At 34.3% G+C, this 14326-nt stretch overlaps 1 protein-coding gene across 1 annotated transcript in view; it reads right to left on the bottom strand.

Annotated features, from left to right (window-relative positions):
• Window positions 1–12069, bottom strand: part of LOC111054675 (glypican-5-like) — a 203932-nt gene extending 191863 nt beyond the window's left edge. The window contains exon 1 of the mRNA XM_039439616.1: window positions 11647–12069. Within this exon, the coding sequence (XP_039295550.1) occupies window positions 11647–11878 (232 nt within the window). The 5' untranslated portion in view covers window positions 11879–12069. The remainder of the gene's footprint in view (window positions 1–11646) is intronic.
• Between the last annotated feature and the right edge of the window lie 2257 nt (window positions 12070–14326).

Raw genomic sequence — 14326 nt, 5'->3', positions numbered from 1 at the left:
CTAAATTGACCTGAAAACTCTGACACCAGACCTCAGCCAGCCAGGTCACTCGATATTATTTTATGATTAGCTAATGTTTGGAGTGGTCTCTATGACTAAAGGTTCCCTACAAAATAGATATAGGTCGAGAACTATGATGTCTTTTGTAAACTATTAGTTCTGTGAACAGTAGACCTCGCGCAGTTACAAACCAAGAGTAAATCCTGTCTGTATGTCGTGTCGGCGAGATATCGGTGTGAAAACGGCTAATGGCAATTGGGGTTGGTGTTTCAAAAATGCTAACATCAAAAGCTGATCTCCTTCAAGACATACTGGCAACAGGACAGCCCGAGTTCAAAGCAGAGAAAGTTCGAGAGACAATACTATGTTATTTTAGTTATTATTAATTGCATGCGCTATTGCACGCAATCAATAGTTCATTTAATTTTTTGTGTAGTTGAGAAGTTGATATTGTGGTAATTATTCATATTGAATGAAAATGACTAAGAAATTGTCAAAAAACCTTGTGTCGACGCGCAATTTAAAAAGGAACATACCTGTCAAATTTCATGAAAATCTATTACCGCGTTTCGCCGTAAATGCGCAACATATAAACATTTAAACATTAAGAGAAATTCCAAACCGTCGACTTGAATCTTAGACCTCACTTCGCTCGGTCAATTATCCTTGAAATGCAAAATTTCAAAAGACCTTGTATATACGTCGACGCGTAATTTAAAAAGGAACATACCTGTCTAATTTCATGAAAATCTATTACCGCGTTTTGCCGTAAATGTGCAACATATAAACATGTAAACATTAAGAGAAATGCCAAACCGTCGACTTGAATCTTAGACCTCACTTCGCTCGGTCAATAATGATTTCTCAATTATTCAACAATAAAGTAATTTCAAACTAATTCACATGTCACATCCTTCAAAAATGAGCAACGTACTTTTAAAATGGGGGTGTTACAGCCCTAAAATAGTCTACAAACGCTTTTATTTGATTCAGATAGAATCAATCACATCAATCAGCCATCATTTGTTAAGTGCAGCCAACGTTTCAAAGCATCGCCTGTTGAAAAGCAGCAAAGACTTTGAAGTTGATCAATGGCAATCAGATACAAAGCAGGCCTGCTATTGGCCAATTTGGACCAATGCTGGCTTCCGATAGGTAATTAATTACCGTCAGGCCCGTTTTTCCACTTCTCAATCGAATTCTCTCATTCCACTTTGATTTGTACGTTTTTTCTCAATTAACAGCTACCTTAGTCTGTTTCAATCATCAGCTAATGCCTAAAAAACAGTCGTTAGGTTATGTCAGGGGCCCTGAAATTGATCCTAAATTGACCTGAAAACTCTGACACCAGACCTCAGCCAGCCAGGTCACTCGATATTATTTTATGATTAGCTAATGTTTGGAGTGGTCTCTATGACTAAAGGTTCCCTACAAAATAGATATAGGTCGAGAACTATGATGTCTTTTGTAAACTATTAGTTCTGTGAACAGTAGACCTCGCGCAGTTACAAACCAAGAGTAAATCCTGTCTGTATGTCGTGTCGGCGAGATATCGGTGTGAAAACGGCTAATGGCAATTGGGGTTGGTGTTTCAAAAATGCTAACATCAAAAGCTGATCTCCTTCAAGACATACTGGCAACAGGACAGCCCGAGTTCAAAGCAGAGAAAGTTCGAGAGACAATACTATGTTATTTTAGTTATTATTAATTGCATGCGCTATTGCACGCAATCAATAGTTCATTTAATTTTTTGTGTAGTTGAGAAGTTGATATTGTGGTAATTATTCATATTGAATGAAAATGACTAAGAAATTGTCAAAAAACCACAGATTTATTGATACTTAGAAATCCAATTATCAATAAATAAATTTCTAAGTATAAATAAATCTGTGGTTTTTTGACAATTTCTTCGTCTTTTTCATTCAATATAGTTCATTTAATAGTGCATAAAAATTTCATTCAATGAGGCATGCAATTAATAGTCCGCACAGCTGTTGATTTTTTACCAAGTTACATTGAAATATTGAATTACATGCGCTATTGCATGCAATAAATAATCCACTCGACAGCTGATTTATGATGAATAAATCCTTCTACATGTCCTTCTACAAATCCTTATGAAGGAAAATCATTCTACAGACTGATTTTTACGGTAATATTGGAAAGATACAATTTCAAGATGTTCCATGTTTTTGAACTTGTAGTATTATAGTCAACTGTCTACTAATGTTGATGGAAAGATACATTTTCAAGATGTTCGTTGTTTTTGAACGGGTAGTATTATAGTCCATTAGACAGCTGATTTATGATGAATAATTCTATACACTGATTTTTACGGTAATATTGGCGTTAGAAGGAGACTCCTTTTCCTTTTGTATTATCCTTAAAATGCAAAATTTCAAAAAACCCTGTATATACGTCGACGCGCAATTTAAAAAGGAACATACCGTACATGTCAAATTTCATGAAAATTTATTGCTGCGTTTCGCCGTAAATGCAGAACATAAATATGAACTTATGAACATAAATAAAGAGAAATGCAAAACCGTCGACTTGAATCTTAGACCTCACTTCGCTCGGTCAAATATTCAACAGTTTTCTGTTATTTTTCACCTGAAATTAAATTATGAAATAAAATTTATCCTCCTCCTTTACCTTGTTCTAATTTTTCACTCCAAATCCTCCTTTTACTTTTGATCAAATTCTAAAGTGAGGTCCACGTTATAATGGCATTGGAGAAAGATAGGAGAAAAACGTTGCCAATTCTCTTCCTTGCCACTGCCTTCTATAGAGAATAGCTGATACCGGTATATCTGATGTAATTTCTTGATCAGTTTCATCTACCTTCTGTTTCTCTCTCAGAAAATAAGGATTTGAAATTAAATTCATTCTTGATCTCAGAGGATTTTTAGTTACTATTCAGTTACCACTTACAGTAAATTTTAACTTGAGTTCATAAGATTTTTCCTCCACGTTTCTCCTTGTTCTATTTCCCGTTCACTTTCAATTTCCTTCTTCCGTTTTTTATTTTCTATTAGAAATGACAAGATCTGAAATACATCTTCAATTTGAGACGAATGATAGCAGATTTAGCCTTTGATGAGTGAGAGATGTAAGGACGGTTCAAACTGTGAGGCTGCTCTAAAAATAAATTGGATGAGGCTACAGCACAACATGAATCAATATTTCAATCTCTCTCTCTTTCTCTGCCGGTAGAGTTCAATTCGAATTTGCAAAATACTGTGGTTGATAGAATTATCACCTCGTGATAGAAAGAGAACCATATATCCATCCACCCCCCTATCCAGTAAGATAATCCTATACTATTAAACGAGCAACTTCTGTTTATATGTTTGTATTTCACCGGATCTCGAAAACGGCTCTAACGATTCTCACGAAATTCAGAACATAGTAGGTTTATAATATAAAGATTCGTTTGCATTAGATCTCATCCCTGGGAAAACTCGCTGAAGGGCATAAAAAAATAATTATTATTCATCCTTCGAAAAACAGATGATAATAATTATTTCGTCGTCTGTTGATGATGGAAGTGAGTGAGCGAGTTCATGTGTGTGGGACTGTGTCAAAATTATGACTCAGCTGTTGAACTTTTGTAATCATTCAATCAGGTACTTAGTGCCGGTTGCAAAAAAGCCGGGTTATTTTTAATCCTGATTAATTCCAGTAGATCCATCTTTTAGAAATGGTCTTCTCTGATTTGGTTCACGTGAAGTTAATCAGGATTGAAATTTAACCAGCCTTTGTGAGGGAAATTTTTGCATTCCTCTGGGAATTAATCTCAATTTACTGTGATTAGATAAAACATTTCTGTATGAATGTTATTATAATTTCTTCTTTCGTAATAAATGTTTTATGACTTTGTACTCCAGAGCGAAGCTCGGTCCCCGATAATACTTTTTAAATTTGGACTATAATCCTTAATGGACTTTGATTTCGCTAGACAGAGAGACTCACCCCATATCCACCCACCCTCTATCCAGTGAGATCATATATTTTCAATTTAGTCTAGGATTTTACCAGACAGAAGGATCCACCCTTTAATCACCCCTCCATCCAGTAAGATCGCCCCATTTTATCGATTCCGGTGAACACAGAAATCGGGGCCACAGTGTCCTGTCAGCCCTAAAATGAGCAAACAGCAGTTGTCCCAATTTTGATTTGGGTCCCTTGGGAGTCTGCCCACACCCCCACAAAACAACCCCTACATTTTGCCCCATATCAAACACGAAAATATATATGACACATTTTGTTCCACATCAAGAACACGATAGCTGACGATATATAATATATATATGACAATGTAATAGCAGACAATGTTCTGTATACAACAACTGACGCCAGACTTGGATTTCAAATGGGGCAACTGCATTATCTCTGGTATTTGATACGCAGTGATTAGATGTGACGTGATACAACTGCTTGATACGCAGTGATTTGATGTGATACATTCATTCATTTATTTATCGTCACATTACATCAATTTTTTAGTAACACTCATTTGACTGGTGACATGTCAATACTAGAACAAAATTATATTTAAAAGGCTTAGTTCTAACTTCTTGAAAGTAAAATAAATAAATACACTCTATGATGTATCTCATCAAATTCACATGGAAATGAAAGTCACAAAAAGTTAAGTTACACTCTACAGCCCCTTTTCACAAATTAAAATTCCAGAGTATAGGGCTTTCTCTACTAGCATTTTTCTGACTGTTAGTTTGAATTTGTTTATTGAATCTAGATTTCTGATGGCTGCAGGTAATTTATTAAAATAACGTATTCCAGAGTAGAATGGAGTTTTTTCTAGAGCTGTGTGCCTATGTACTGGAAAAGCAATGAGACTACTATTACGTGTATTATACCCGTGATTATCTGTGCAGAATTGAAATTTATCTAAATTCTGTTTAACAAAAACCAACAATTGATAGATAAAAATAGATGGTAGCGTTAGAATGTTTAGGTTTTTGAAGAATGCTTTGCAAGAATCTCTTGATCTCAATCCACATATGACTCTTATTATTTTTTTCTGGATTATAAAAATGTTACCGCTATCAACAGAATTTCCCCAGAAAATGGTTCCATAGCTTAGATATGAGTAGACATATGCGTAGTAGACGGCCAATAGGGTGCTTTTGTCTAGTGAGTGAGAGAGGGTGAGAATTACAAAATAAGCTTGATTTAGTTTTTTTTGCAAGGACCTGAATATGCTCCTTCCAAGTAAAACTCTGATCTATTATAAGTCCCAGGAATTTTGTTGAAGAGGACACTTTAACACTGTCTTCAATTATTGGAAGATAATTACAGCTGCTTGATACGCAGTGATTAGATGTGATGTGATACAGCTGTTTGATACACAGTGATAAGATGTGATACAGCTGCTTGATACGCAGTGATTGGATGTGATACAGCTGCAAGATACGCAGTGATTGGATGTGATACAGCTGTAAGATACGCAGTGATTGGATGTGAAACAGTTGCTTGATACGCAGTGATTGGTTGTGAAACAGTTGCTTGATACGCAGTGATTGGATGAGATACAGTTGCTTGATACGCAGTGCTTGATTGAATGTGATATAGTTCAAATTCATTTATTTGCCATAAAATAATACAGATTGGTAAAATAAATATTCTAACTTACAAAATGGCACTACCGGCAAAGAAAACTTGTGCGCCGGCAGTGAGTTTGAACAACTAGGTACAGCAACATGTCAATAAAAAAAATATAGCTTATTCAAACCACTAGAGTGTAAAATTACGGAAACCAGGTCACATCTCAATCCTTACAAACGATAAGACAAAGTAACAAAATTACAAGCAAATGACGAACTCAAAAAGACCAATACAAGGAAGCCATGACAAATATTTAGTTGCTTCATACGCAGTGATTGGATGTGATACAGTTGCTTGATACGCATGATCCAATCATGTGATACAAATGCTTGATTGTTGATAGAGATTTACTGGTTTGTTGCTTTGATACAGATTAACTTGTTCGTTGATTTGATACAGATTAACTTGTTCATTAATTTGATACAAAGTTACTCGATCGTTGATTTGATACAGAGATATTTGGTTGTTGATTTGATACAGATTAACTGGCTTTGTTGCCTTGATACAGATTTACTTGTTCGTTGATTTGATACAGATTAACTTGTTCATTAATTTGATACAGAGTTACTCGGTTAATTTGATACAGAGATATTTGATTGTTAATTTGATAACAGATTTACTTGTTGGTTGATTTGATACTGATCTACTGGTTCGTTGATTTGATACAGGTTAACTTGTTCATTAATTTGATACAGAGTTACTTGTTTGTTAATTTTATACAGTTACTTCTTTGTTAATTTGATACAGATTTACTTGTTTGTTAATTTGATAGATTTACTTGTTTGCTGATTTGATACAGATTTACTTGTCTGCTGATTTGATACAGATCTATTGGTTCGTGATTTGATACAGATTTATTGGTTTGTTGCTTTGATACATATCAACTTGTTTATAAATTTGATACAGACTTGCTGGTTCCTTGATTTGATACAGATTTGCTGGTATAGATCCGTATAACGGCTCAAATAATATTTTTGTTGAAAATTTGAAGTTGATTGATAGAAACATTCAAAAGTTATCATCGAACAAACGAACCCACAAACGGTCAACGACTCTAACCTTTAGTCAAAAGTAGGAACTCGCCAAGATCGTTCAATAAACATAAGGAAAGAATACACAATTACACATTTTTATATTTCAACCACAGAAAAAACTACAACTTACTAACTACATGACCAACTTTACAGAATACACAGTTTTTCGTTACCATCATAAGGATCATAAAATCCACAAAACTAGCATTTCAAAACTATATAAAAATAGAAACCAATTCAGTTAAGGAATCACCTCTGTTTTGCAATCGCAGTTTCAAAAGAGAGAAACTATAAAATTCTCCAGCACCTCATAACGTTTCATCACTAGTTGAAAATAGAATCAAAGTAAATAAAAACAATAGAGCTGAGAATCGCATTCGAATCTGGCGATGTAAGTGCAAAATATTTAGAGCTAGGAAATTGAATAGAATATTTATTGAGAAAAAAGAAAATGTGAGGAAGGAGGAAATTTATTGGAATATAGAAAATAAATTAAAAAGAAACGGAAAAAAGTCCTGAAGCAGCCAGAGTTTGGAATTGCATAAATAGATTTTTAAATTTGTGTAAAAAGACATGAAGAGAAAATTAACAAAACTGAGAAAAGCACTCAACTTATACAGTACTCAAATCAAATCAAATAATTTATTGTCAAAGACAGAAAGGGTCACAACAAAATTCAGAGCAGTAACATAGAAAAATATTCATTAATAAAGAACAAGAATGTGTATTTATATATTATTATTATATAAATGAATTAATGAAAGAATAAATTACAAAACTCTGTCACAAAAGCAGCTGTAGAGTGGTCCAAGTTTTAATGACAGTGAAGAAAGATAGGAGAACGCCGATTCTCTCTCTTCAATTGAGGATAACTGATACCGGTACATTTGATGTAATATTAACTGTTCATCATTGTTTAAAATAATCAAATATATTTTATTCTTCAATAACATATATTTGTCAATTATTAAATCATAAATTTTCATAATTGAGATGAAATATTTATGAAATAATTAATTTTATCTCTACATTGTTAAAAACGATCTGGCAACGTTGCGGAGCTAGAAAAGGATAGTGCAATCTGATTTGTCGAATTGAGATAAAATATTTTGTAAATTAATTATATTTCTACATTGTTAAAAACGATCTGGCAACGTTGCGGAGCTAGAAAATGATAGTGTAATCTGATTTGTCGAATTGAGATAAAATATTTTGTAAATTAATTATATTTCTACATTTTTAAAAACGATCTGGCAACGTTGCGGAGCTAGAAAAGGATAGTGTAATCTGATTTGTCGAATTGAGATAAAATATTTTGTAAATTAATTATATTTCTACATTTTTAAAAACGATCTGGCAACGTTGCGGAGCTAGAAAATGATAGTGTAATCTGATTTGTCGAATTGAGATAAAATATTTTGTAAATTAATTATATTTCTACATTTTTAAAAACGATCTGGCAACGTTGCGGAGCTAGAAAATGATAGTGCAATCTGATTTGTCGAATTGAGATAAAATATTTTGTAAATTAATTATATTTCTCTACAGTGTGAAAAACGATCTGGCACAGTTGCGGAGCTAGCAAATGATGGCGCCCTCTGCTTTGTCGAACGATAGACAAGGATAGCAACACCAATGTTAATCAAATACTGCCATTATAACGAGGACCTCACTGTAGAGCTTCAAATTGCATTGAAATAGAACCGAAAAATAAATGTGAAACGCAAAATACGAACAAAACTGAAAATTGCATTCAAAATAGATTCGGAATGGAGTAAAAAGGCGGATCAAAAGCACAAAACAAAAACGACCGAAGAAACGCATTCGAAATAGAATTCAGCGAGGAGTAAAACGACAGATCAAAAACAAACAGAACGACGATTCGACGAAACAGAGCGTTTTCAAGCAATGACGAGATCAAAAAAGCGAAAAAATCTTTCACAAAAATCTATGAGAGTAGATTCTAAATCGGAACTGAGTGAATGAAGGCTATTTCCGAGTTTCAGTTTCAAATGCAGAGAGCCGTTGAACTCATTTTATTGCTGATGAGGGAGCCAAATCCAAATCTTGGAGCAAAATTGAAAATATACTACTCGAATTTTCACGTACCGTACAAGAGTATTTTAGAACTGTGCAACGAAATTGATTTGAAAAAATGAGTCATGTTATGTAGGTACAGTTAGTCTATTCTGAATCATTGCGACCTGTATAAGTATTTTTAGAGGACTCACCAAAATTATTTTTTAAAATGAGTTTTTGTTCTCCTGACCAAAAACTACAAATCTTGAAGAAATTGAAAAAATATGGTGTATATGTAGACATTTGAGACTCATGAGCTTTATATTATGTGTTGTGTATCTGTCATACTCTAGATAAATTAAAAATGAGTCAAGTTTCATTATAGACAAGGTTTGTTCATTCGTATCAGAGAGAATATAATATGGAATACCTAATCTGATTCGTATGAACAAAGGCAAAACCGTTGATTCGAGATCGAATTTCCAGTTTATGCATTGATTTTATATTCAAGTGACAGTTGACAATGTACCATTGAAGCTTACTTAAAAACACAAACCAGTATTCAATCAATCTTGTTTCTCACTGTATTGTATTGATTCATTCTACTTGCATTCTTCTACTTCATCCGTTACCCACATTTGTGAGATCGATGGCGTCATAGAATTCGATTTCAATATACATAATGACACAACAACTACATGAAATTAATAAATAAATTTGTCACACAATTATAGCAAACAAGTTATCAATATAGTGTTGAAAACTTGATTTTAATCAATATATTATTATTATTATACAAAATTATTTCAATTTTCTCATCTTCAAGAGCTATTGAAATAAACCTGAGAAATACCACTCCGTTGGAATACCAATTATAATATAGGAAATCGAATACTGCTTTAATTTCATGAACAACCAAAGCATTGAGCGAAATCAGAGAGCTAGTTCAATTACTCCTATGTTATCATTCGATTAATTAACTACTTATTTATCTATTTTAATTACAAAAATGCATACAGGTATGAGAGCAACAGGCATTATAGCCCAAAACTGTTCCCGATTCAACATCACAAAGTTCAAATATTATGATAAAAAAGTTGATGAAAAATTGAAATTATTATCAAATAAATGAAACTTTAGTATATTACTACAGTTTCAATGGTGTTATTCTTGTAAAGATTATAAATAAAAGTGTTAGTTTTTTAGATTGGTTTCTAGACTTTGCAGATTTGACGTCAAGTGAGTTCTTACATCCAACCGAGATCGGAACTATCCTAAATTGCATCTACCATAGAGTACCGTGTAGGACTACATCGATCGAGAAATTAAGAGATATTTGACAATATTACAAATTGGTATCTAATATAATTAATCTGGAAGATTGAATTCAGTAACTGAAATCAATTACAAATAACATCCCAAGAGCCTGATCCACTCAATTCTAGTGTAGAAATTATACAATTTGAACTTATATCATCGAATTATAGCTGGCTAATGGTCCTACGAATTGAAGATTGAAGATATACCCTACCATCATTAGTAATATCTGGAAAGGGTCCTGTGATGTATAGTATAGAATATCTATTATATAAATTAGAAATACATAGTATAAAAATAACGTTTTTCACTTAAATATACTGCAATTCTTTCAAAGTCTAGGCCTACCTACGTTTTTTTACGGCTAGTTCAACCACCATCAAAGTACGGTAACTTATTAAGCTTGAATTAACAAATCTAATATACAATTTAAATTCTATCACAAACCTTGATAATCAAGCTGCAATTTCCATCCGAAGAATTCACTCACTAACAAAGAAACTTTCACTAATCAGTAATTTGTAAGTAGAAATTGAAGAGATCACTAAAACCATTTTTTTTACAATAAATGAGCAAGCATAGACCGGCCTACAGAAAGAGCATAGAGTAGGCTACATACCTACGTCTACTCCAAGGATGATAATATAATAAACTGTTATCCTTGCGTCTACTCTATACTACTATGCGAATCTATGCTACATCTATCTAACTCAAGTTAGAAACTCTTTCAACTGGCAATTTTTCATAGATTTATTATTCATTTTCCCTAATTATTGTATTGAGAAGCACAGTATAAAAGAAAAATCTTTGAAATTGAATAAATAATATGCGAGTATGATTAACTTGAAATGGAAACTCAATCAACTCCTTTACAACTTCAGTATATTCCAACAATTTATCGATGAAATTCAAAAGCACATCACTTTCTCTATTGAAAAGCTCATGAAAAAAGGAAAATCTTCACAAAAAATAGGACGAACAGTATTCAAATATTGAAGTAACTTACTGTTTAATAAAATTTTGAAGAATCAAATTGAAATTGTAATTATTGCACGCAGACCTTTGACTTTTATGTACTATGTAATGTAGGTAGGTAATAGCCTACTAGAACATCCATCGACAGGAATTCATAAACTCAATCAATCCACCAAAGTTTTCAAATAGAAATAGGCTACGAAGTAGGTACAACTTTTGTAAAATCGAGAGAAAATTATGGACAAAAGAAGCTACAATCTTCATAAAATAGAATGAATGCTATTACAAACTTGGATAATCCAAAATAAGTACTCAAAAACTGCGATTTATGTAACAGCAAAAACATGTTGAATTCAAAATTGATGAATTAAGATTGTCAAGAGCTCATGACAAAAGGAGAAATTTCATAGAATTTAGCTAACAGAAAATGCAAATTTGAAACAATTGAAAGCTATCAAATTGAATGTAAATATGAATTAAAAATTTATAAAATCGAAAGATGATTACGCAGATTGTTATGCCGTCAAAGACGGGTTCAAATTGTTTAAATGACTACCAAGAGATTATGAAAAAATTATAAATTTCCTGAAATTGAGCGAACATTATGCAAATTTGAAACAATTTTCAAAATCGAAGAAATGTTAAACAAATTCTTGGTAAAAAAACTCACCATCTTCAGGAAATTCGAGCAGTTTATCAGTGAGATTCTTGGGCTCGAACACCGACCAGACCTTGCGACACGAACTGACGCCAATGTCCATCATTTCGTACTTGTAGCTGCCTGTCGCATCAGGCTGCGATCCTGTCGTCATTGCGACAGGACTGGCCACCACAGGACCACACTTCCAACCACACATCACCAGACAAACACCGGTCAACAAAACCAGCTGGTAGGCCTTCATTGTCGGTCAGATTTAACGGCGGTTAAGCAGCGATGAGCACAGACTGATAATCACGATCACACACGACACGGTTTCTTGTAATACAAGTTGTAACGTGACCACAACATAACCTAACCTAACATTCGCGCACCACCGTCTAAACAGGACTGAACACGAAATTGTGAAGTCGGGAAATGTTGAGACTAGAAAAGGCTGACGATAAAATCTGGTTTTGGCACGTTCTTGCGCATCGCTGCTGCCAACCGCACGCCCAAAAAGTACCCCGCGTCTCTCAAATTTCCCCTCTAAAAAAAGTACCGCTGACCGGATAAAATTTCCCTGCTGCTTCAGCCTCTATTGTCAGATTCAGTTAAAACTGTCAGTAAATCTAAATTGGTTAATGAGGAACGTTGAAGAGCCTGTCAGCATTAGGAGTATATGTTATCTACATGACGAATACTGACTATTTGAAGTGAATTTTACATCACCGGCCAGTGTTATCTTGTGTGGTCACTTAATTTTCGGTTAACGCTCTCAGAAGCTGCGGTTCAGTAGTTGGATGGGTGACCGGTAGCAACTTATTGCACGTTATCTCGTGAATAGATCCTTTCAAATAGGCCAATCAATCTTCATCCGCCTCATTACCCACGCACAAGCCTTGAACTCATGTGGGCATAACCCTCAGCAAAAAAATCTAGTGTTTATTGCCAGTAAATACTTACAGAGCCCAGAAAGAACAAATTCCTTTTGATGGAATCATACATTTTAGTAGTCTAAGCATACTCAAGAACTCAAGTTTCAAAAATAGTAGTGACTGATAATAGTCTACGATATCTGAGAGATTGGATGGGTGACCGGTAGTAATTGATAAAAGTCAACGTTATCTTCTTTTTTATTAGTGATAAATACAGGAAATAATACCTATTATATGAATATCCTATTATATTGAGCGAGAAATTTCTGTATTTCTATATATTTATATCTGGTTATTTATGTTCAACGTATCTCGAAAACGGCTCTAACGATTTTCACGAAACTTGAAACATAGTAGGTTTATGATATAAAAATTCGATTGCACTAGGTCTCATCCTTGGAAAAACTCGCTGAACGACATTAAAAGGATAATTCATCCTTGGCTGAAACAGCTGATACTTTCGTCGTCTGTGGATGGTAAAAAGTGAGCGAGTGATTCTGTGGAAAATCAAAATATCGCATCCCCGAAATTCATAGGATGACATAATATAGCCAGCTGTGAAATATAACGATCATTTTAGAGAATTGTGTTCTGTTTATCAATAAATAAAAATAACGAGCGAAGCTCGGTGCCCCGATATTGGTAATAATGCCTTACTCCGTACAAAATTACTTCTGACTTGGGAGGGACATGCGCAGCAGAGAAGGCATACAGCGGTAGGGATACAACGCCGGCGATGTTTCCGTTCTGAACCGGCCAGCATTCTCTAGTTTCTATTGAGTATTCAAGCGCTCATGTTAAACTTGGGAAGTTTCCTCTCTGGAAACCTTCAGTCGACCGACTCTAATAGAAAAATTTGCAACTGCGCTTCCACCTTACTATCATCACTGTAATTGGCTGATCTCCCTCCATCTCTCTGCGCTGCATACTCCTTCAAGTCAAAAGTAATTTTGTACGGACTATAGTGGTTATTATAGGTAATAAATGCCGATATAACAAACCCATATAATGAGTATACATTGTGTTTTGAATTGTAAATTGAGTGTGTAATTGAAGAATGTTAAGTGACACATAACCTAGCTACATTTGGACTGTTGTATAAATTAGAATTGGAACCGTTTTGGGCGTAAGTTAGCCTGTGGTACTTTTCTGTAAGTTATTGCGTAATTCTGACCGATTAAATAAATAAATATAGAACGAAATCCTTCTGATAAAACCATAAATTACAATAAGCATACTCAAGAACTCAAGTTTTAAAAATACAATAGCAAGTTGCGGTTCAGCAATTGAGTGGGTAACCAGTAGTAGGTAGGCCGTAATGTTCTATTTGGAGGTTTGACCTTACAGAAAAGAAAAAAAATATCAGAAGACTAGCCGTCAGGCTCGCTTCGCTCGCCATATACGTCTAGCCAAGGGGCTCCGCCCCCTGGACCCCCGACTGGACTGTCCAAGAATGAGATCAGCAGGCTCGCTTCGCTCGCCTGCATTTCTCATTTTTATCATATGTTAGGACGATCCAGTCGGGGGTCCAGACTAAACGGATATGGCGAGCGAAGCGAGCCTGACGGCTAGTAATATAATATTCCCAGGAATAGCTATGATTGAAGTAGCAGTGCCCTATCAATTTTTCCACGATAAATGCATTTCAATCTTCAACTTGGCGCCAACCTGACAAAATTATTAATTTAGTTACCAGTTAACAACTGTTTCGAAGAGGTACTCTCTCTAGATTATAGTTCTATATTAACATATGGTATGGCTTTTTTCAATTATAA

This window comes from Nilaparvata lugens, chromosome 13, assembly GCF_014356525.2.
Source record: "Nilaparvata lugens isolate BPH chromosome 13, ASM1435652v1, whole genome shotgun sequence".
NCBI classification, from domain to species: domain Eukaryota; kingdom Metazoa; phylum Arthropoda; class Insecta; order Hemiptera; family Delphacidae; genus Nilaparvata; species Nilaparvata lugens.
The sequence above is the reverse complement of the archived record's forward strand: the minus strand, read 5'-3'. Positions and strand labels throughout refer to the sequence as shown.